This window comes from Canis lupus, chromosome 3 (genome assembly GCF_003254725.2).
Source record: "Canis lupus dingo isolate Sandy chromosome 3, ASM325472v2, whole genome shotgun sequence".
Lineage (NCBI taxonomy): Eukaryota > Metazoa > Chordata > Mammalia > Carnivora > Canidae > Canis > Canis lupus.
In genome coordinates this window covers 37830885-37856343 of record NC_064245.1, presented here as the reverse complement: position 1 = coordinate 37856343, position 25459 = coordinate 37830885, and the positions used below count along the sequence as shown (strand labels likewise).

At 42.7% G+C, this 25459-nt stretch overlaps 1 protein-coding gene across 1 annotated transcript in view; it reads right to left on the bottom strand.

The window, feature by feature from the left end:
* Positions 1-25459, bottom strand: part of TRPM1 (transient receptor potential cation channel subfamily M member 1) — a 94555-nt gene that overhangs the window by 52919 nt on the left and 16177 nt on the right. The window contains exons 3-12 of the mRNA XM_049108006.1: positions 24118-24313; positions 22597-22810; positions 21824-21948; positions 20754-20925; positions 18742-18916; positions 18188-18311; positions 17281-17353; positions 16252-16352; positions 1849-2022; positions 34-168 (exon numbers count right to left, since the gene is read on the bottom strand). Of these exons, the coding sequence (XP_048963963.1) occupies positions 34-168; positions 1849-2022; positions 16252-16352; positions 17281-17353; positions 18188-18311; positions 18742-18916; positions 20754-20925; positions 21824-21948; positions 22597-22810; positions 24118-24313 (1489 nt within the window). The remainder of the gene's footprint in view (positions 1-33; positions 169-1848; positions 2023-16251; positions 16353-17280; positions 17354-18187; positions 18312-18741; positions 18917-20753; positions 20926-21823; positions 21949-22596; positions 22811-24117; positions 24314-25459) is intronic.

Here is a 25459-nt window from a genome sequence, read left to right as displayed (position 1 = left end):
TCCCTCTGGTCTCCCTCCTTCTAGAACACTTACTGTGTTGTAAAGCTCTTCCAGTCTTGGAATGGTGAGAAAGTGTTGCATATTCACTCCATTTTCAATCAGGAGCTTCACAAAGTCCACTCGATCTAAGACTAAAGCATCCAGCATGGCTTGTTCCAGAGCATTTACCTGAACAAACCAACAAGAGAGAGCCCATGAGGAGCACCTGGGTGGCTCAGTCAGTAGAGCATCTGCCTTCAGCACAGGTCATGATCCCAGGGTCCTAGGATAGAGTCCCACATCAGGCTCCCTGCTCAGCGAGGAGCCTGCTTCTCCCTCTCTTCCCTGCTTATGCTCTCTCTCATTATCTCTGTCTCTGTCTCTCTCTCAAATAGAGGGAGCCCATGAGTGGCCTCCCAGAGAGACTCCAGGCAAGAGGCAGACTGGAAGCATCTGGAAAAGTACAGTCTGACCCCCTAGGCCCTAGAGCATGCCAAATCTGGTTCTCTTTGCCTTTGAGTTTGTCTGGAGTAAATACTCCCCATCTCCCCTCTTTTTTCTCAGCTTGGTCCCTACCTTTCCTATCAGAGTATCAAAGCTTGACAAATTTTTAACATTTTAAAACAAATTGAAGAGGATTCAAAATTACAACCAAACTGGTGTTGGTCTCTCCAGTTTCGATTTAGTTTTTTTTTTTTTTTTAAGATTTTATGTATTTATTCATGAGAGACACACAGAGAGGTAGAGACACAGGCAGAGGGAGAAGCAGGCTCCATGCAGGGAGCCTGATGTGGGACTCGAAACTGGGACTCCAGGATCACGCCCTGGGCCAAAGGCAGATGCTCAACTGCTGAGCCACCCAGGCATCCCTCAGTTTAATTTTAATTAAAAATTGAGTTTATTCACTTTTCTTTTGAAATAAAGATGGCGGACAGCCCGGGTGGCTCAGCAGTTTAGTGCCTTCAGCCCAGGGTGTGATCCTGAGACCTGGGATCAAGTTTCACATCAGGCTCCCTGTGTGGAGCCTGTTTCTCCCACTGCTTATATCTCTGCCTCTCAATCTCTGTGTCTCTCATGAATAAATAAATAAAATATTTAAAAACATCATGAAATAAAGATGGCAAAGAAAAACCACATAAATGGTAGCATTCTTTGCAAAATGCAACTATAATCAGTACTTGAACCTCTAAGCCCTGGACTCCATACACAATGTATTTTGAGGCAGTGGATTATAATATTTTATATGCTATTATCTATTGTTTCTGCTTCTGCCCTTTAAAAATGATGGAAACTGAAGTATTCAGTATATAATGAGAAGTCTTCTGGAGAGAGCAGCTGGGGAGAGTTTAGTGGCTGTGACGATGTCAGAGTCACATGTCAGGGCAGAGGCCTCACGCCTTCCTTGTCTATGTGGTCAGAGCAGCAAGGCCAGGAACACTGCAGCGTGTGGCTCAGCCTCCTGGCGCAGACGAATGCTGTTACCTGCACATCCCAATCATGGGCTCCTTCTACTGTTCCCTGAACTATGTTTATTTCCAAATAATTGGTTGTTTTCCCATATTTTCAGGTATTAAGCATCTACGTATCTGCCAGGCAGAGAGAGCCAATGTTGGGCACCTCTCTGAGCTTCATAGCTTCATTCTCCCACAAGGCAGGAATGTTTGTGACAGGCGCTGTTTGTGAAACCTGCTGCTGCCTTTTGAAATATTGACACCATCCCATCACTGCTCCACTGCCTTCTGGGACTCAGAGCCTGGGTGGAGCTGAAGCAGAGGCAACAGGGACTACTGTCCCTTTCCCTGGAGAATGACAGTCACCAACTCGTGATCTTCGTGACCCAGGAAAGGGGAGTGAAGACTCTACGCATACCCAGTTCAGCAGCTCAATCTTCCGGGGGTCTGTTTCTTCCTCCACCTCCTCTTTCACTTTCCCTTTCTTCTTGCCTTTTCCTTTTCCCCTTCCCCCCTTGGTAGTTGCTGTTGGGGGCTTCTTTTCCTTCTCTGTGACTTTGCTATCCGTCGGGGGTGCCAGGCTTCCCAGGGGCTGCAGTCCACAGCAAACAGAGTTAGGAAAATATGTTAGGGTTGCCCCTGGTCCCAAGACAAGCACATGGACTCTAGCCCCCCTTTCACCTCCAAGTGCACACATATATGTACACACATATAAGCACAAGGCAGCCATGCACAAACATGCATACGTGTACACACATGCATGCACGCACACGCACATACACACACACTCAATCATTGTTGGCCTGCCACTAGCAGGAGGAGGCCCTGATACCATGAACCACTGTTACTAATGGGTTTGATGAAGCACATTTATATACTTAAAGGAGTTGACATTTTGATTCATGTGTGTTTTTGCCCAAAGGAAGGGATGCTGAGAGGTAGGTTCAAAGGCACCAAAGACAGTTGCTAATGTAGAAAGGAGAAAATGATCATGAAGGGATCAGAGACAATGGATGTATCTGGTATACCCAAGGATGCCTGTTTGGATAGAACTGTGACTGAGCTTATTGGTGGGTAAAGAAGGCCTCCTGGGTGTTACTGAAGTGAATGCAATGTGGTGACAGATTGGACATGTCAAGACCAAGAATGTGCTCCACTCAGATAATGGGAGAGAGCACAGAAATAGGACCTGGCCCCTGGGCCTGTCTTCTGGTCACATGGAGAACATGGAGCAGGGGCTGGATATGGCCCTGGTACAGATAGCGACAACAACAAGGAAACAAAGTTGACTCCTCCAGCTTCTGTGCTATCTTGCCAGACTTGTCCTATTCTCTGGCCAAGCTCTTCTGGTGAACTGCATCCTTTCCCTTCCCACGCTCTGCTCCACATACTCCATGCTGCTTCTTCCCATCTGACCATTGCTGTGGCTGTGGCCATGGATGACTGTTATGGTGCTACCTCATGGATGTCTCTCAGTCCTCCTTGTGCTGGGCACTTAGCACATCTGTTTCTGCTGCCTGCTTCATCCTTGAGCCTCTTCTCCCTGCTTCTCAGGCATTGCATGCTCTGGTTTTCCTATCTGGCCTCTACTTCTCAGCACAGGTTATAAATGTTAAGGCTCTTTAGGGCTCTGTCCTCAATCCCCTTCCTTTCTTCTGTACTCTCCCTCAGCAACCTTATCGAGGCCCACACTGCCAGTCTCCATGTATTTGCACAAGACCTATCTTTTCTAGTCTCAGTCCATGTTTCTCCCTAGAGTTCCTGCTGCCAAGTTAGTACCTCCACTTGGATGTCTCAAAGGCTCTTTCAGCTCATAATGTCCAAAACCTCACTCAGAACCATTCCCTCCAACCTATTCCTCTTCCAGTGTCCTTTAATTCAGTGAAGTGGCGAACCAGAGAATTGAAAGTAATTGTTGTTATCTCACTCCCCACACTGCCTTCCTCTATGATTAATCCGCCTCAAAGTGCAGTCATGTTTCCTGCCAAATATGGCCTTATTCTGTCCCATTCTTGACTTCTCCTCTGCTTCTGCTCTAGCCCAAGGTGATGTCTTTCTCCTGAATTACTTCAATAGCCTATTAACAGGACTCCTCCCACCTGGCATTGTACCTACCCAATATATTTTCTATGTTAAATTCAGAATGATCCTAAAAATGTACATGCGACCGTGTAACTCTCCTGCTTGACATCCTTAAGTGGGGCAGGGCAGAGATTATATTGAGGTCACCATGCATATTTATATGATTCTTGGTCAACACAGACATATGGATGAGTGTCCTGGCTGACTCCTCATGCAGACAAGACTATTAAAATCCTCAGTGAGGGGGGGGAGGAGCAAGATGGCGGAGGAGTAGGGTCTCCAAATCACCTGTCTCCACCAAACTACCTAGAAAACCTTCAAATTATCCTGAAAATCTATGAATTCGGCCTGAGATTCAAAGAGAGACCAGCTGGAATGCTACAGTGAGAAGAGTTCGCGCATCTATCAAGGTAGGAAGACGGGGAAAAAGAAATAAAGGAACAAAGGCCTCCAAGGGGGAGGGGCCCCGCGAGGAGCCGGGCTGAGGCCGGGGCGAGGGTCCCCAGGACAGGAGAGCCCCGTCCCGGAGACGCAGGAGCTGCACCGACCTTCCCGGGCGGAAAGGGGCTCGCGGGGAGTTGGAGCAGGACCCAGGAGGGCGGGGATGCCCTCGGGCTCTCTGGGACAGTAACAGCAACTGCGCGCCCAGGAGAGTGCGCCGAGCTCCCTAAGGGCTGCAGCGCGCACGGCGGGACCCGGCGGGACCCGGAGCAGCTGAAGGGGCTCGGGCGGCGGCTCCGCGGAGGGGGCTGCGGGGCCCCGGGAGCAGCTCGGAGGGGCTCGGGCAGAAGAAGAGGCTCCGTGCGGTGGGGGCTGCGCGGTTCCAGGAGCAGCTCGGAGGGGCTCGGGCGGCAGCTCCGCGGAGGGGGTTGCGCGGCCCGGGAGCGCGAATCCACCAGCGCAGGCACCGGAGCACAGGGCGCCGGGACACAGCCCAGGATCCCGCCTCCCCCGGGACAGGCAGAGGCCGGGAGGGCCCAGGACAGCGAGGACGCTCCTGCCCCAGCTGAGCAGATCAGCGGCCCCGCCCCGGAGCCTCCAGGCCCTGCAGACGGAGTTCCTGCCGGAGCTGAATCCAGGTTTCCAGAGCTGCCCCGCCACTGGGGCTGTTCCTCCTGCGGCCTCACGGGGTAAACAACCCCCACCGAGTCCTGCACCAGGCAGGGGCACAGCAGCTCCCCCAACTGCTAACACCTGAAAATCAGCACAACAGGCCCCTCCCCCAGAACACCAGCTAGACTGACAACTTCCAGGAGAAGCCAAGGGACTTAAAGAACACAGAATCAGAAGATACTCCCCGGTGGTTCTTTTTTTGTTTGTTTGTTTTTGTTTTTGTTTTTGTTTTTGTTTTGTTTTGCTTTTTGATTTGTTTCCTTCCCCCACCCCCTTTTTTTCTTTCTTTTTCTTTCTCTTTTTCTTCTTTTTTTTTTTTTTTTTTTCGTTTTTTTTTCTTTTTCTTCCCTTTTTTTTTCTCTTTCTCTTTTCTTTCCTTCTTTCTCTCCTCTCTTTTTCTCTTTTTCCCAATACAACTTGCTTTTGGCCACTCTGCACTGAGCAAAATGACTAGAAGGAAAACCTCACCTCAAAAGAAAGAATCAGAAACAGTCCTCTCTCCCACAGAGTTACAAAATCTGGATTACAATTCAATGTCAGAAAGCCAATTCAGAAGCACTATTATACAGCTACTGGTGGCTCTAGAAAAAAGTATAAAGGACTCAAGAGACTTCATGACTGCAGAATTTAGAGCTAATCAGGCAGAAATTAAAAACCAATTGAATGAGATGCAATCCAAACTAGAAGTCCTAACGACGAGGGTTAACGAGGTGGAAGAACGAGTGAGTGACCTAGAAGACAAGTTGACAGCAAAGAGGGAAACTGAGGAAAAAAGAGACAAACAATTAAAAGACCATGAAGATAGATTAAGGGAAATAAACGACAGCCTGAGGAAGAAAAACCTACGTTTAATTGGGGTTCCCGAGGGCGCCGAAAGGGACAGAGGGCCAGAATATGTATTTGAACAAATTCTAGCTGAAAACTTTCCTAATCTGGGAAGGGAAACAGGCATTCAGATCCAGGAAATAGAGAGATCCCCCCCTAAAATCAATAAAAACCGTTCAACACCTCGACATTTAATTGTGAAGCTTGCAAATTCCAAAGATAAGGAGAAGATCCTTAAAGCAGCAAGAGACAAGAAATCCCTGACTTTTATGGGGAGGAGTATTAGGGTAACAGCAGACCTCTCCACAGAGACCTGGCAGGCCAGAAAGGGCTGGCAGGATATATTCAGGGTCCTAAATGAAAAGAACATGCAACCAAGAATACTTTATCCAGCAAGGCTCTCATTCAAAATGGAAGGAGAGATAAAGAGCTTCCAAGACAGGCAGCAACTAAAAGAATATGTGACCTCCAAACCAGCTCTGCAAGAAATTTTAAGGGGGCCTCTTAAAATTCCCCTTTAAGAAGAAGTTCAGTGGAACAGTCCACAAAAACAAAGACTGAATAGATATCATGATGACACTAAACTCATATCTCTCAATAGTAACTCTGAATGTGAACGGGCTTAATGACCCCATCAAAAGGCGCAGGGTTTCAGACTGGATAAAAAAGCAGGACCCATCTATTTGCTGTCTACAAGAGACTCATTTTAGACAGAAGGACACCTACAGCCTGAAAATAAAAGGTTGGAGAACCATTTACCATTCGAATGGTCCTCAAAAGAAAGCAGGGGTAGCCATCCTTATATCAGATAAACTAAAATTTACCCCAAAGACTGTAGTGAGAGATGAAGAGGGACACTATATCATACTTAAAGGATCTATTCAACAAGAGGACTTAACAATCCTCAATATATATGCTCCGAATGTGGGAGCTGCCAAATATATAAATCAATTATTAACCAAAGTGAAGAAATACTTAGATAATAATACACTTATACTTGGTGACTTCAATCTAGCTCTTTCTATACTTGATAGGTCTTCTAAGCAAAACATCTCCAAAGAAACGAGAGCTTTAAATGATACACTGGACCAGATGGATTTCACAGATATCTACAGAACTTTACATCCAAACTCAACTGAATACACATTCTTCTCAAGCGCACATGGAACTTTCTCCAGAATAGACCACATATTGGGTCACAAATCGGGTCTGAACCGATACCAAAAGATTGGGATTGTCCCCTGCATATTCTCGGACCATAATGCCTTGAAATTAGAACTAAATCACAACAAGAAGTTTGGAAGGACCTCAAACACATGGAGGTTAAGGACCATCCTGCTAAAAGATAAAAGGGTCAACCAGGAAATTAAGGAAGAATTAAAAAGATTCATGGAAACTAATGAGAATGAAGATACAACCGTTCAAAATCTTTGGGATGCAGCAAAAGCAGTCCTAAGGGGGAAATACATCGCAATACAAGCATCCATTCAAAAACTGGAAAGAACTCAAATACAAAAGCTAACCTTACACATAAAGGAGCTAGAGAAAAAACAGCAAATAGATCCTACACCCAAGAGAAGAAGGGAGCTAATAAAGATTCGAGCAGAACTCAACGAAATCGAGACCAGAAGAACTGTGGAACAGATCAACAGAACCAGGAGTTGGTTCTTTGAAAGAATTAATAAGATAGATAAACCATTAGCCAGCCTTATTAAAAAGAAGAGAGAGAAGACTCAAATTAATAAAATCATGAATGAGAAAGGAGAGATCACTACCAACACCAAGGAAATACAAACGATTTTAAAAACATATTATGAACAGCTATACGCCAATAAATTAGGCAATCTAGAAGAAATGGACGCATTCCTGGAAAGCCACAAACTACCAAAACTGGAACAGGAAGAAATAGAAAACCTGAACAGGCCAATAACCAGGGAGGAAATTGAAGCAGTCATCAAAAACCTCCCAAGACACAAGAGTCCAGGGCCAGATGGCTTCCCAGGAGAATTTTATCAAACGTTTAAAGAAGAAATCATACCTATTCTCCTAAAGCTGTTTGGAAAGATAGAAAGAGATGGAGTACTTCCAAATTCGTTCTATGAAGCCAGCATCACCTTAATTCCAAAGCCAGACAAAGACCCCGCCAAAAAGGAGAATTACAGACCAATATCCCTGATGAACATGGATGCAAAAATTCTCAACAAGATACTGGCCAATAGGATCCAACAGTACATTAAGAAAATTATTCACCATGACCAAGTAGGATTTATCCCTGGGACACAAGGCTGGTTCAACACCCGTAAAACAATCAATGTGATTCATCATATCAGCAAGAGAAAAACCAAGAACCATATGATCCTCTCATTGGATGCAGAGAAAGCATTTGACAAAATACAGCATCCATTCCTGATCAAAACTCTTCAGAGTGTAGGGATAGAGGGAACATTCCTCGACATCTTAAAAGCCATCTATGAAAAGCCCACAGCAAATATCATTCTCAATGGGGAAGCACTGGGAGCCTTTCCCCTAAGATCAGGAACAAGACAGGGATGTCCACTCTCACCACTGCTATTCAACATAGTACTGGAAGTCCTAGCCTCAGCAATCAGACAACAAAAAGACATTAAAGGCATTCAAATTGGCAAAGAAGAAGTCAAACTCTCCCTCTTCGCCGATGACATGATACTCTACATAGAAAACCCAAAAGTCTCCACCCCAAGATTGCTAGAACTCATACAGCAATTCGGTAGCGTGGCAGGATACAAAATCAATGCCCAGAAGTCAGTGGCATTTCTATACACTAACAATGAGACTGAAGAAAGAGAAATTAAGGAGTCAATCCCATTTACAATTGCACCCAAAAGCATAAGATACCTAGGAATAAACCTCACCAAAGATGTAAAGGATCTATACCCTCAAAACTATAGAACACTTCTGAAAGAAATTGAGGAAGACACAAAGAGATGGAAAAATATTCCATGCTCATGGATTGGCAGAATTAATATTGTGAAAATGTCAATGTTACCCAGGGCAATATACACGTTTAATGCAATCCCTATCAAAATACCATGGACTTTCTTCAGAGAGTTAGAACAAATTATTTTAAGATTTGTGTGGAATCAGAAAAGACCCCGAATAGCCAGGGGAATTTTAAAAAAGAAAACCATATCTGGGGGCATCACAATGCCAGATTTCAGGTTGTACTACAAAGCTGTGGTCATCAAGACAGTGTGGTACTGGCACAAAAACAGACGCATAGATCAGTGGAACAGAATAGAGAATCCAGAAGTGGACCCTGAACTTTATGGGCAACTAATATTCGATAAAGGAGGAAAGACTATCCATTGGAAGAAAGACAGTCTCTTCAATAAATGGTGCTGGGAAAATTGGACATCCACATGCAGAAGAATGAAACTAGACCACTCTCTTTCACCATACACAAAGATAAACTCAAAATGGATGAAAGATCTAAATGTGAGACAAGATTCCATCAAAATCCTAGAGAAGAACACAGGCAACACCCTTTTTGAACTCGGCCATAGTAACTTCTTGCAAGATACATCCACGAAGGCAAAAGAAACAAAAGCAAAAATGAACTATTGGGACTTCATCAAGATAAGAAGCTTTTGCACAGCAAAGGATACAGTCAACAAAACTCAAAGACAACCTACAGAATGGGAGAAGATATTTGCAAATGACATATCAGATAAAGGGCTAGTTTCCAAGATCTATAAAGAACTTATTAAACTCAACACCAAAGAAACAAACAATCCAATCATGAAATGGGCAAAAGACATGAACAGAAATCTCACAGAAGAAGACATAGACATGGCCAACATGCACATGAGAAAATGCTCTGCATCACTTGCCATCAGGGAAATACAAATCAAAACCACAATGAGATACCACCTCACACCAGTGAGAATGGGAAAAATTAACAAGGCAGGAAACAACAAATGTTGGAGAGGATGTGGAGAAAAGGGAACCCTCTTACACTGTTGGTGGGAATGTGAACTGGTGCAGCCACTGTGGAAAACTGTGTGGAGGTTCCTCAAACAGTTAAAAATATACCTGCCCTACGACCCAGCAATTGCACTGTTGGGGATTTACCCCAAAGATACAAATGCAATGAAACGCTGGGACACCTGCACCCCGATGTTTCTAGCAGCAATGGCCACGATAGCCAAACTGTGGAAGGAGCCTCGGTGTCCAACGAAAGATGAATGGATAAAGAAGATGTGGTTTATGTATACAATGGAATATTACTCAGCTATTAGAAATGACAAATACCCACCATTTGCTTCAACGTGGATGGAACTGGAGGGTATTATGCTGAGTGAAGTAAGTCAGTCGGAGAAGGACAAACATTATATGTTCTCATTCATTTGGGGAATATAAATAATAGTGAAAGGGAAAATAAGGGAAGGGAGAAGAAATGTGTGGGAAATATCAGAAAGGGTGACAGAACATAAAGACTGCTAACTCTGGGAAACGAACTAGGGGTGGTAGAAGGGGAGGAGGGCGGGGGGTGGGAGTGAATGGGTGACGGGCAGTGGGTGTTATTCTGTATGTTAGTAAATTGAACACCAATAAAAAAAAATAAATAAATAAAAAAAAAAAAAAAAAAATAAAATCCTCAGTGAGAAAGTAACACAGCATTCAACAAATGGTGCTGGGAAAACTGGACATTCACATGCAAAAGAATGAAGCTGGATCCTTATCTACTAACATTGTATATAAAAATTAACCCAAAATGGATCAAAAACCTAAATGTAAAAGCTAAAACTCCAAAACTCTTGGAAGAAAGCCTAAGGCAAGGCTTCATGAGATTGGATTCATGAAGTCAAGCTTCATAACTTCTTGGATATGGTGCCAAAAACAGAGGCAGTGAAAGAAAAAATAGGCAAATGGGACTCTATCAAGATTAACAATTTGTGCATCCAAAGACAGTATCAACAGAGTAAAGGCAACACACCTAATGAAGAGAATATTTGCAAATCACATATCTGATAAGAGATTAACATCTAGAATTTATAGAGAACTCCTACACTCAACAACAAAACCCAGACTGATTAAAAAACAAAATAACTTGAACAGGCATTTCTCAAAAGAAGATCTGCAAATGCCCAAGTACATGAAAAGATGCTCAACATCATTAGTCATCAAAGAAATGCAAATCTGGGCAGCCCCGGTGCCCAGTGGTTTGGCACCGCCTTCTGCCGGGGTGTGATCCTGGAGACCCAGGATTGAGTCCCACATCAGGTTCCCTGCATGGACCCTGCTTCTCTCCCTCTCCCTCTCCCTCTCCCTCTGCCTGTGTCTCTGTCTCTCTCTCTCTTTCTCTCTCTCTCTCTGTCATGAATAAATAAATAAAAGCTTTAATTTCATTAAAAAAAAGAAATGCAAATCAAAATCACAATGAGACAACCCCCTATCAAAAACAAGTGTTGGCAAGAATGTGGCAAAATTGGAACTCTCGTGCACTTTTGGAGGAAATGTAAAATGGTGCAGCTGCCATGGAAAAGCTTGGCAGCTCCTTAAAAAATTAAAAATAGAATTATCATATGATCCAGCAATTCTGTTTCTGGGTATATATCCAAAAGAATTGAAAACAGGGTCTCAAAGAGGTATTTGTGCACCCATGTTCATAGCAGTGTTATTAAAAATAGCCAAAATGTGGAAACAACCCAAGTGTCCATTGATGGATGAATGGGTAAGAAAATGTGGTCTATACATACAGTGATTAAGCCTTAAAAGGGAGGGAAATCCTAACACATGCCAAAATAAAAATGAACCTTGAGTATCTTAAGCTAAGTGAAATGAGCCAGTCACAAAAGGATAAATACTGTATTATTTCACTTGTAAGAGATATTTAAAGTGGTCAAACTCATAGTAACAGAAAGTAGAACGGGGTGCCAGGGGTTGGGGGGGTGGAAAGTAGGAAATGGGGAGTTATTGTTTCACAGATACAGAATTTTAGTTTTACAAGATGAAGTGTCCTGCAGATGGATAGTGATGGTTGTACTACAATGTGAATGCACTTAGTGCCCCTGAACTGTGCTCCTCAAAATGTTTAAAGTGGTAAATTTTCTTTAAATGTGTTTTATCACAATAAAGAGATTGGGGAAAAAAGCAGAAACAGGATGATACAGCAGTTGAGGAAACAAAGTATGAAAGACCAGAAGGAATAGCAAAAATTGCCAGTCATCTTATTGTGAAGAGCTTCAAGCAGCCCTGTGGGGAGTTCAAATGGGGAGAAACTGAGGTCAATAAGCAGCATCCACTTGATGACTATTTAGTGAGCCCTCTTGAAGTAGATCCTCCAGCCCCAGTCAAGCCCTCAAATGACTGCAGCCCAAGCCTACAGCTTAATTATAATCTCATGAGAGCACCTGAGCCAGAACTACCCAGCTGAGCCACTCCCAAATTCCTGACCCACGGACACTGTGTGAGATAATATTTATTGTTGCTCACAAAAAGACAAGCCCTTAAGCTGTTCCCCCAAACTCTTGGTCCCAGCCTTTTCTCCTATACCAGGTCTGTAGTGCTCTGTAATGCACGGTCCTGGTTGGCTTGCAGCCTCCTCCCAAGTCAACCCCTTCTCACTCTGCATTCTGACCTTTTTTCCTTCTTAAATAATTATTTGGAAATGTCCCATTCTTTCTCACCCCAGGCCCTTTACATGCTCTTCTCTCTGTATGGAAGATGCTCACCCCTCAGTCTTCACCAGCCAGCATCTATTCCCCTGTTAGGTCTCAGTGTTAGTTCCACTTTTCCAGTAAGGTCTTCCCTGGTGTCTCAATAAAAAGTAGCCCTCCCATCCCCCACATGTCTCATGGAAATGTGCATTTTTCCTTCTTATTACTACAATTTATAATCCGGTATTTATTCTTCTGATTATCTGTTTCTTGTCTGCCTCCCTTTTCTTGCCCACCCTCCCACACCACGTTCACACCAACACCACGCAGAGAGTTCTATAATGGCTATGGTAGGTCTGTTTTATTCACCTCTGTGTCTTCAGAATCTAGCATAGTGGCCTGGCACATAGGAGATGATTGGTGAACATTTGTTGAGTGAATGAATGAGTAAAAACATGGATTTTTTTTAAAAAGTTTTGTTTGGTTCAAGAAAGCCAAAGAAGAGATCAGTTCTACCATTTGCTCCTGCTGAGTGAATGAGAGGAGCAGAATTCCTCCTTCTCTATTTTAACTTCTGTCTTTACCATTGGAGAGAATTAAAGATGGAGTGGATGTGGTCAGGCATCATAAGAGAACTCCTAGATGCTCAAACAAGCTCATCCATTTTTCCTTCAAGGGCCACACCCTGGGATTCTAAGAACATGGTTGGTAATCTTAGAGGGGTAGCCTCTAACCTGGGCCAATACACCCTTTATTTTGAGGAGGGACTTCAGGGGCTACCTGGGGGGAGGTGGCCAATAGAGTGGGCTTGGCTCTTATCTACTATTTATGTTGTTACTCTACTCAACTAACTAAGAGCTTCTAACTAAAATACCTTGAAAACGACCATTCTGGAGGAATCACAAATAATAAGAGAGGTATAATAGGGTGGAAAGAGAGAGTAGGGCACTTTAGCATTTGAGCAGGCTGAGAGGAAAGTGATATGGTAGGTATATTGGGTAACGTATTTGGAATTTTAAATATGTTGAGAGGCTGACATGATGGACTAAATCTAGCAAGGTAAGATGTAACAAGAAATGATGTCTCCCACCCAGGTCCACCTGGGCCCAAGAATAGCTAACCTCAGAACAGCAAGATGTGGTTTATTATGTGTGAGCATGATAAAACTCTTGAGAATTTCTGCAGGTAGAAACTTGTACAAGTGAAAGATTACATATTGCTGTATGACCAGAAGTGTAGCTCTAGCACAAGGCAGGTGGCAGTCCTACTCTGAGCTGCACAAGGTGTTAGTTTGTGGACACTACTCTTTTAAAAGGATGTGGGATGGCATGGACCATGTCTGAAGAGAGGAGATTCCTCTTTGCAACCTCACATACAGGTTAAACAATCACTTGCTGGGGATATTGTTCATAATATTCCTTTATTATCTTTTTAATGTCCTTGGGGTCTGTAGTGATATTCCCTCTTTCATTTCTGATATTAGTATTCTTAGTTAGCTTGGCTAGTAGCTTATTAACTTTATTAATGTTTTCGGATAACTAGATTTTGGTTGATTTTTCTATTGATTTCCTGTGTTCAGTGTTATTGATTTATGCTTTAATTTTTATTCTAACATATGCATTTACTGCTAGAAATTTCCCTCTAAGCACTGCTTTTGCTGCATCCCACAAATTTTGTTAAGTTGTATTTTCCTTTTCATATATGAAATGAAAATTTCATTTCAAAAAATATTTACAAATTTCTCTTGAGACTTTTTCTCTGATCTACATGCTATGTAGAAGTATGATAAGTAGACTTGGGAAAATATGTTTAACCTCTTGGGAGCATCAATTTTTTTTCTACATTATAAAATAAGGACAATCAGATCTATTTCAGAGTTGTGAAGGCTAATCCAGTAATACTCATGTATGTGAACATATGGGGTAAAGCTCAGTGTATGATCTAAGCACCAGGCATTATTATCAATTTCTAATTTGAATATAAGATTTTAGTTCATGCGTTTCATTAAGGGCAAGCCCTTGCCTACAGAGGGAAGCCAAATAAATGGTTCTCATTCTGAAAAATAAGCAGACATTTCTTTCTGTTTCAGAAATCTCAGTGAAGCTGCCTAAGGTTTGTAGATTTTTGTCTTTAAAATGGGCAGAGGTTCTCAAACCTAGTTCTTGGATGCTTATACTGAGTTTGGCCTATTTCTTTAAAAAATTGTTAGTCCAAGTTTTTGTGACTTAGTATAAATAAATTACCTTGTTATATGTACGTATCAAACACTACTCCCCCCCCTTTTGTTGTTATGTTCTTAACAAAACCTTTTAACAAAGAGTTTTGTTGTGACAGTTTTTGTTTTTGTACTTAACAAAAAATATAGATAGAAGAATACTGACTAGTAAAATATAACAAATCAGACCTAGGATTGCTTTGTCATGTAAAGTCATTGTCATTGCTTGTCATTGTCAAGTCCTCCCTACTGTGAGTTATATATTATGTCAAGAATTCTAGAAAGACTATATATTTACAGCCACATAATTAATTGAGTGGTTCAACCATTAAAGGAAGATTTTTGGAGACCATATACTGCATTGTGGGGAGACAGAAGGATTTTGGTTCTAGATTGCAGTCTTGAACACATCTCCTGCTTACCCTCTCTCCCCACAGAAATGATAGCAAAAGACTATGATAGAGAAAAATCTATTTCAAGAAGAGGCAGAAGAGAGCTATTAACACATGTCTGAAAATGCTGACCATGGAGAGGAAGCTGAACCCAGAAGGAGTAATGTGGAGGTAACAGTAGAGGTGGAACCAGATTTTTTTAAAGAATGAGACTTAACGTTGGATGGAAAGCATGGTGATTAGTGGAAGGACGGTCTACAGAGCAGGAGACCACTCATTCCTTCTTGTGTGCCATGCCACTACCCCAGTAGGCAGGTGCAGAATAACTGCATTCCTAGTCTTCACCCCTAGGCAGAAACTGGAGGAAGAGCTGCTAAAGAATTGGAAGGATCTGCCTAGAGAGATCTAGAACCTCATTAGTCTATTCTAATCTGTACATGGCAAAGCAAAACTGTTTAGTGACTAAGTAGGCTTCCTACACTAATTAATAAGTCTCATCCCTCACTCGGAAATGGGGATGGACAAGCCAGAATCTGCAACAGAAAAAGACAAAATGAACTTAATGGGAGCAGCTGACCAGAGAGTGAAATAGAATTTAGGGAACAGAAGAGGATTTTAAAAATCCAATTTGTATCTTTAGGTATTGCATTCATGAGAGGAAAACAGGCTGGCATGAAAATGGAACCATCAAGAAGAAACCCTAGAGACGCCTGGGTGACTCATCAGATGAGTGCCTGCCTTTGGCCCAGGGCATGATCCTGGAGTTCCAGGATGGAGTCGCACATCGGGCTCCCTGTGTGGAGCCTGCTTCTCTCACTGCTTCTCTCTCTGCCTATGTCTCTGCCTCTCTCTCTCTTTCTCTCTGTGTCTCTCATGAATAAATAAAATATTTTTTAAAAAAGAAGAAAGCCTAGAGTTGTTTATGACACATACTCACACCTGCACTGCCCGACAACCATATCACACACATGAACATCCTTTTACACATTACACATAGCACACACACAGAGATACCACAGATATATACCACACACACACACACATTGAACCGTACACGTATGTCACACACCACACCACACAACATAACATATACCCACACACATGCTACACGCAGACACATACACCCCATGCCCCAAAGACCATACACACACACACACACACACACACAGAATTCTCTAGGCCTCCAGGGTACCATGGAACTGAATTTAAAAAAAAAATGCTATCAATGCAATCATCGTATTTAATTTTAATGGGCATTTTCTTTCTTCTTTTTCTTGAAAAGAGTAAATCCCACCTTCCACCGGCAAAGATAAAATATTTGCTGCTTATTTCTTCAAGAACACTGGTTTGAATCTGTAATTACTGCTAGTAGCTCTTCTTGCTGGTTCTTTGAAGTTAAATGGTGACATCTCCTAATAATCCTAATGGATTGCATATTGGATCATCAGAAACCCCAGGTAATTTCCTAAGATCTGTGTCATGAGGGAGAACATACTAATATATCATCTGTACAAAGTCATGGTAAAATGTATGAAATGAAAAACACTTAGTTTCACCGGCCAGTGGGGCCCAAAGACAAAGATCTGGCTTCGTGCTATGTCGACCCGGTTCCAAGCCAGTGCCAAACTCAGCTGGTCTGGAGCCGATGCATTTGTTCCTGGAAAGGAAGAAACGAAGCTTTTCTCACTCCATGCGTAGACTGCCCTGGTTTGACAGGTGCTAGGTGGTGAGTACGGGCTTCCCTAAGTTGACTCACACCAGCCTGGAATTAAGCACTCCTGCTTTTTCTTTTACCCCTGGGTGACTGCTCAGGCCCCAAAGCTAAGAACTTCATATTCTCAAAGTTGCCTGAAAGTAGGTTGGAGGCAACCACTTTCCATACCTATGTGGCTTAGTCTCTCTGGAAAGGACAGAAGAGGAACCTGGTGACTCCAGGATCCTCATCTGCAAGAAGGTAGGAGCCCTGGGACTGCCCTGACATCTGCCAGGCCAGGACAAGGGATGCTGCCCCTTCAAGCCAAAGGTGAGTACAGGCCAAGAGCAACAGCTGCACAGGACTTCAGGGAGACCAGCACAGGACTGCCAGGCAGCTGGCCCGTTGGTGACATTCTCCTTTCTCATCCCTGCCTCCTCGTCATCCCAGAGTAGCCAAGAGGCAGGGAGGAAATGTGTGTTCTGGAGCGACCCCATGAGTGCCCAGGTTGCAACCTGTCATTAGGAGCAGGATGGAGAAATTGAACAGAACATTGTGGGATGCAGTGATAACAATGAAAAATGGTTCATGGCCACCCGCTATGAGGAAATCATTAATTGACCAGTTAGAAATAGAAACTGGTCTGACTTGAGCCCATCACGGGTCGTCGGCACACACAGAAAACACCCCTTCCCAGGAAACCCATTGTGAGCTTTGTCACACTGCTATAGCTTCATACTGAGATAACTCTAGGCAGCCTGGCTGGCTCAGGATTCTATCACTAATAGACACAATTCCTGGCAGGAGAAGAGTGAGTTTTCTTGGCCATGAGCAAAGCCCCAGGCTAGGCCAGCACCAAGAGGCCAAGAGTCGCTATTTCCTAAGAGCTTACCTTTCAACAGGGCAGTTAAAATAGACATCTCAATGTCCTGCTGACCTTCGGCACCCATTCTAAACACAGTGACCTGAAAACAAGTTAATTATGAAAAGACAAGGAAAAGCCAAGTTGAAATTGAAAGGGAGAATTGGGGTGTCTTTTTTAAAAAGGACCATGTAAAGGTCCTTTAAGGACCCTTAAAAGGTCCTTAATAAGGACGAGTTTAAAAAACTGACATATAATGCAATGATTCTGAGTGCAACAATTTTAAACCAGGTGCTTTTCATTTCCACAAGTGACAGCATTGCTCATCCAGGCTCTGAGTCCTTGCCAGGATCTCTATCTTATTATTTTACCTAATCTGCTCTAACACTCCCAAGAAGGAAGAACCCATTCAGAATCTGCGTAGTCTGATATCTAAATCGCTATGGGAGATGACACAATCATTACTACTCAGAAATTTGCTCCATTTGAGTGAAATTTGTAGTTAAGAATTTTGAAGGGGCTGCCTTATGTGTGTATTCTTCTACCAGCATAGTTAGGGAGGGCAAGAAGTGAGAATAATTACTGATTTGGAAAATGAAAGAATAAAATTTTGTAAGCATACCTAAAAGGGTATGTCTGTCATTCCTCAAGTCTTTACATATGATTAATGTCATAAACCTCAGAACTGGTGTGATGTGGCATGGTGTCACTTGATGTTGGCTAAGATCTGAAAGTACCTGGGTCCCTCTTCTGTGCATGTGTATTCTGCTTCCATCATGTGGGCATAATGGCCAGTTTGGTAGGCATTTGTCAACTGCCCCTTGGAAAAGCCTGGACTAAAATATGAACAAGTCCATCATGCACACATGGGCAGAATTAGCAAGGAAACATAATTCTCTCTATGGAGCTGGTTTGGAAATAAACGCAAGACACTTACAAGTTCTTTCTTTTTCATGCACTCCATTATAATTGCAAACAGCTGATGTGATTGTGTCTTGTTGTAATTAAATGTTTTCTGAATGGTAACTAGAAGCTGATCCTTGAGGGATTCATTTATTACTCTGTTCAAAGGAAACGCAAAAGAGAAGAAAACACACGAATTAAATCTGTACATGAATAAATCAGACAACTCTATGTCCGTCTGGTGTCTTTGACTTGAATCTTTGCCATTGGAGGGGATCCCAGGCTAGGAGACAAAAAGGGACCACAGTCAAAAACTGCATTCACATGTGTCCTAAATTCCAGGCTTGTTGGAAACCTTATAAGGGAAAATGAAGTTGGAAGAGAGTGTATTCCCCCAGAGAAAGAATTCTGTAAGAAACATCATGCTCTTGACAGCTCCCTCACATGCTGACCTCAGAAAATGGAAGAGATCTAGTAAATCATTATTTAGCATTTTTGGAATGGCTAAATGCACCACTTAAATTTTCTTCTTGGCCTAACAAGAAGGCAGCTCAAAACCCACCCTCTGTAACATGTCAGAAATCCTACCCTCCTTCTTCACAATACTTGTGTGCAAAAGACAGAATGTCTGAGGCTCGTCCGCTGCCATCACAAACCACCACGGGGACCGGAGGGTCTTCTCGGAGATATTCCAAGACGATGGAAACCACATTAGGGCCTCCTTCCACCACCAGGCCCACGACGGGCACACCCTGCCCCAGTCCTGCAACATAAAACACATTCATCGTAGAGACCAATGTCACAGCACAAATTACCTGGGAGGGCAAAGCTGGGCCACCATTATTAGCCTGTCAGTGAATGCTTGTTTCCAGAGTCCTCTCTCTGTCTCCATCAGATAATAGGACTCTTCAGGAACTCGGGAGGAACAGGCTAATTTCTGGAGGCAGAATCAACAGGGTGAACTCTGAGAAGCAGGAGGCAGGAGGAAGACCTCAAGAACCTGAGATTCTGGAGAGGGAAGACAGTGGGAGTGGAGGAGCCACAGAGACGTATTTGTCTACTTGGCACTCAGATTGGACAGGACAGGTTATATTCTGAGCGTGTTTCACCTTGTGTCCCTTGGTGGTGATGGGAGTTAATGAGCATCAAAGGATGACAAGTAGGAGAAACATCCTTTGTCTTCAGTCCCGATGGCTTTCAGATAAAATCTGCTAGCATACATTAGGAGGAAAACTAAAAATTTCAAGTGGCCAGATTCAGAGTTTCTGGTTTGCTTCCACTGTGCATTTCTATATCTAGGAACTCCTAAAAATTTTGAACGATTTTGTCTTCTTCTACCACAATAATATCAGTTATGTTCATTTCAGAGAATATAATGAGGGTCTGGTTGTGCCAAGCGCTGGCCAACAGACACTGCAAAATGGGTCAAGAGGACATGGGCCCTGCCTTTCAGATTCCCAACCCAAGCAACTCTTGGCATTCTAGATCTTCAGGAATATGGAGGCCAGATCACTTTATTTTCTAGAAACAGGGTAAAATTGGTTCTTCTTGTTTAGGCTGGACTCCCCAAAGCTCCAAGCTGTGAGAGGTGACAACTGAGCACCCCTTTGCTGTCCCTGCCCCTCTCAGAACCCTAGGCAAAGGATGACAAAGGGAAGCCCACAAGTCACATGGCCAGATGAAGTTGGGTAGTGTGAAAACTTAAAGTCCAAGACAAAAATGTGAGAACAAAAAAGCCTGTCATCCAGCAGTTTATCAATCAAGATTTGACTCTTGGAAATCCACAGTCACCCTTAGAAGGTGAGCATTCTAACCATTTGTGCCATCTTCTAGGCCCTTGATTAGCCTTGACCATGACCATTTCCAGGGCTTAGACTGGCTTTCACAAAAATCTCATCAGTGATGGTAAAAGCAAAATACTCTTTAAAATCTTTTCATAATATTTTGGCAATAAGAACTGCTGGAGTATGAACATGTTCCAAGAGATGACACCAGTTATTTTCATTCTAACTGGTTATTATTTCATCTGGTTGTGGTTTGTTCCTTTCTCTTGAGCTTGACCTCACCATCCTCCCCGGGGTGGCAGCTCCACTGCAAAGCTGTGCTACATGAACCAGGACAGGTGGGGCCTTGGGGAGCAACCTCCTCCAACAGTTTCCCAACCCAGCCTGCCTTAGTTTGGATGAGAGACCCAGAGCTACAGAGCTATTTAATGTAATGATCATGCTAACACTTACTTGATGGGAAGGAATCCTACTACATCTTTGAGTGAGAAGCTTTCTTCCTGTTCAGATATTACAAAAATAACTACAGTAATTACCCTGTAATTATGTAGTGGGCAATGCCATCACCATGACAAGTGCCGCAGGGCTGTTTCTTGCACCATCCCTCCTGCGAGCCTGGGGCAGAGCATCACCACATAGCTCAGTGGGTGTGATTTGGTAGGTGGCCAAGGTGAGGGGGCTAGACAAGTCTGTTGATTTGATGTTCTGTTGATCTGACAAGAATCAAGGTGCAAGCTCTCAGCACCCTTGGGAAGTGAGCCCAGGTTTCATGGCAGCAGTGGCAGCCCAGCACCCATGGCCTTCGCCGGAACTTACTTGTGTTAATCTTCTGTAGAGAGATGTGTTTTTCTAGCTGCCTCCGCAGCTTCACCTCGGCACCGTATTTGCCCAGGGTACCATTGTCAGCCAGGATGAAATGGGTGTGCGAGTTGTTGAGCAATGAGAGCTTGCTTAGGGGGTTGGACATGGTCTGGTACACTCTTGTTACCTGACAAAATGCACAACACAGATTAGAGCTGCAGAACTAGGATGTGAAGACTAACAGGGAAAACAAGAAGAATACCTACGTATGCCGTGGCTACTTCATCTAATTGTGCACTTAAATCTACTCTCACTTCCCTGTCCTCATTATTGAAGAATTTCTTTTCACAACTTTCCATATTAAATTAGGAAAAAAAGAAATTATTTTAGATAATGACAACCCAGCATTTTAGATAGTAAAAACCCAGACATTGCATTCCTGGGCACTTACTGCTGAGAAATGAAAACTGACAGTAACACAAAATCTTGCACATGGACGTCTATGGTAGCTTCATTTGTGATAACCAAACTGGAAACAACTCAGAGGCACTTAAATAGGTATGTGGCTAAATGAACTGTGGTACATCCATATCATGGAATACCACTCAGCAAAAAAAAAAAAAAAAAAAGAGAGAGAGAGAGAGAGAGAGAATGAGAATGAACCATTGATATACACATCAACCTGGACTGATCTCTAGGAATGTGGATTTAAAAACATCCTCAAGGCTACATAGTGCATGATCCCATTTATAGAATTCTTGGAATAATGACATTATAGAGATAAGGGGCAGATTAGTGGCTGTCAGGGGCTAAGGAGGTTGTAGAGTTGGGAAGGAGCGAGGCAAGGCTATTAAGGGGCAACATGGGTGATCCTCGTGGTGATGGAAATGTTCTGCATCTTGACTGTATCAATGTCAATATCCCAATTGTGATACTGTACCATAGTTTTGCAAGATGTTATCATTAGGAAGGGTGGGAAGGGCATATGGGACCTCTATTATTATAACTACAGGGGAATCCACAATTATCTCAAAATAAAGACTGATTTTTTTTAACTTACCAATATCTAGGGAGAAAATACTTACATCCTTTCCAATCAGGTCTTCCTTATTTTCCACGATGCCCCAAGGAGCAATTCCTATAGCACAAACCCGGCCTCTGGACTTAGAAGAGTGATCTTTTAAGGCATCCCCTACATGGCTGATAACACCTGTAAGCAGCCATAAATCATATTTTTAGGACCATTACCTCACATCATACCATTATTTATGAATGTTAGGGACTTCTTCTCTGAGCCACTCCATTTGCTATGGAATAGGGTTGAAGCATGACCTACATCATTAAAATCAAAGTACATCAAAAGCTGAGTTCATAATACCTAGTCATTCTGCATTAGCTCTTAGAAAAGGGAAAACAAAAACCAAAAACCAAAGCACAGTACAGAGACTTCCTTTACAAATTTCTTGAGACCTAAAGATGGAAGTAAGTGGGGTGCCTTGGCAGTCCTTGGCTACAGTTAGCTAAAGTTGAGAGTCAGACTGCCTGGCATGTCCCTAGCTTCTCTTTGCCTCAGTTTCCTCTCCCATAGGTCAGTGGGAAGGACTGTCAATGGCCTCAGCGAAAATGAGGCTTGAACAGGTCTCAGTTCAAGGAATGGCACATCATGGGTACCAGAAAGGTTGACCATTATCACTATCATATCAAAATAACAAAAAGCCACTGGATAAATATTTCACTTCTGTCATAAATATTGTCAGGTTGCAATACATTTTTTTTAAATCTTAATTATTCAAAAGCTCTTTGGGAATCATAGTGAGTTCTGGGTTTGTTTACTGAAATGGAATGAGGCTGCTCTTACCAGTACTGACGCCTCCAGTGAAGATCCAGGCCCCAGTGGTCATGGCAGCCTTGATCAGACCTTTCCCAAAGACCTGTTTCAGCTTGGGCTGCATCTCAAAGTTCTGGAGGCCTCCATGCACAGATATTAAGAGCTTGGGGAGTTCCAGCTGCCAATCTTTCACCATAAGATGAAGCAGTGAATCTGGCTTGGTGTCATAGGATACTCGGATATACTGCAAAAGAGTGTGTGATGCTCAGTACTGTTCTTGGTTTTCCTTTCATATCACAGGGGAACAGGGCTACTGCTCTTGTCCAAGCAAAAGCTATTTTGCGTTTCTGTTCCTCTGTGTGAGTCTGTGGCCAAGTGAGGGAAGAGAACTTTGGAAGGGTTGCCAGATTTAGCAAATAAAAATATAGGACACTCAGTTAAATTTGAATTTCATGTGAACATTGAAAAATGTCTTATTGTAAATATGACTTATGCAATATTTGGGACATATTTATACTAAAAAGTTATCTGTTGTTTATCTTAAATTCAAATATAAATGTGTGTCCTGTGTTTTACCTGGCAACCCTTAATTTTGAAAATCACTTCTAAAGCTGTCTCAGCTAGAAACATGGCTCCAGAATTTGGACAGGGTATTGTTGAGGGAGTGGCCCACTGGTCACACTGACTGGGTGCTGAGAATGGGGATCCTGGGCCAACCTCTGGACTTGACCTTACCCCCAAAGTGAAGAAGAGGTTAATGATCAGATGCCTTGGCCCCTATGAACTGCTTCTTTGTGTCCATGCCAATATGTAGGGTACCATTCCAGAAGTCCCTATGTGGTGCTATTTGGAACACAAATGAATTTTATTTGCACAATGACGTTGGGCTAGTGGAATAAAATGAAATAGCAAATATGATCTGACTGGGCATGTGGGAGTATTATTCAGAATTAGCTGAAAGGGATCACAGTGCTGACGCCTCCCCTCTCTGGCAGGGCTCATCAGAAAGGCAGAGAGCACTCCCTGTTTACATGCAAATGTGAAAGACCTTAGTCTTCTTGGGCCAGCTGAATGCAGGCCCAGGGAGGCTGTGGACAGACTTCAGAGGGAACTATTTCCAGACAGTCCTAAGCCATTTAGGGTGGGGGAGTGGGAGCTTGAAGGTCCACAGTTATAAAAAACAAAACCAAATCCCAAACAATCCCCCAAAACAAATAGCATCATTTCCCACTCATCACTGCAGATGGAGCAATGAGTATGGTTGCAGACTTAGGCCAGAGCATGATTTGTGGATTCACAATTCTGGTGTGAATTTAGTGACACTACATATTTTTTTTATAATAGTGCTCAGTTTCCAAATCTCATGACTACAAAGTTGAGTGTGCAGATATATTTCTTGCCTTTGCAATGAAATATCTAGGAAGACTGAGCTACACCCCCAGAAAGAAGACCTAGGTGGGGGTCTTGAAGGCTGCAGTCTGGGGGTCTAGGAGGCTGGCCTCTGATGGAGACTGTGGGCTTAGCTGCATCCCTTCCTAAGACCTCTCTTACCATGGCTTTATTGGAGTATCCGCCACCCTGGAATTCAAGAGTTCCATAGGAATCTGTTGGGTAGCTCTGGGTGTGTTTGCTGACAGACCATTTTTCGGGCAGAGTCTCCACCTGTTTATTCTCCTCTTCATTTTTGCCAGATGTTATACCAGGCAGTGGGGGGATATGCTGGTTGGTGAGCTGGCCACAACAACACCTGAAAACAAAGACAAAAGTGAGTCTTTCTGTAACATTTTTCTCCTTAAAATGAGTTAATCTAAACAGAAGGGTAGCACCCAAATAAGGCAGATTAACACCTTACTTATCCAGCTTTGTTGGGATAGAAATGCCCCTTATGATGGGCTTTTCCAGATAATCAACATATATCTATTTATATGCCAGTCCATTTAAAACCCATTGGGTGGTTGCCCTTCCTTACTGAACATGTTTTAACTCTTTTCGATGTTTTGAAAACATCAATATGGACATCAGTTTTGAACATTTTGTGACAAATATAATCACGCCCTCCAGATACAGAGTTGACCTTCTGAGATTTTACAATATTGTTGAATTCTTCTGTTAGTAATAATTCTGCTTAGTAAAACATTTCTCTACATTTTTCTTTTTTTCTCTACATTTTTCTAAGTAACACTGAAAATATATTTCTTATATTTTTATTATATTTAAGAATCTTTTGCTAAGTCCAAAGTCATGAAGATTTGCTCCTATGTTTTTGTCTAAGAGTTTTCTAATTTTAGCCCCTATTTAGGTTTTGATACATTTTGACCTAATTTTTGTATATGATGTGAGGTGGGGGGTCTACATACATTTTTTCACATCTTGGTGTCTAGTTGTTCCAGTAACGTTTGATGAACAGACTATTCTTTCTCTATTTGTTTTGGCAGCCTTGCTGAAATATTGATTGCCCATTGATGTACGGGTATTTCTGGACTCACAATTCTATTCCATTAGTCTGCATGTTTATTCTTATGCCAGTACCACACTATTTTGATTACTGTAGCTCTGTAGTAAGTTTGGAAATCAGGTAGCATGAATCCTCCTAATTTGTTCTTTTTTTAATGTGAGATTGCTTTTGCTATTCTGCATCCCTTGCAATTCCATATTGATTGGCTTGTCAATCTCTGTAACAAAGTGAGCTGGGATTTTTTTAAATTTAAATTTAACTTGCTAACATGTAGTATAACATGCAGTGCTCATCATATCCCGTGCTCTCCTTAATGTCAGTCACCCAGTTACTCCATCCCCCCTGATTCTAGTAGGGACTGCATTGAGTCTAGATTATTTTGTGAATATTGCCATGTTAACAATGCTAACTGTTCTGACCTATGAACATGGGCTAGTT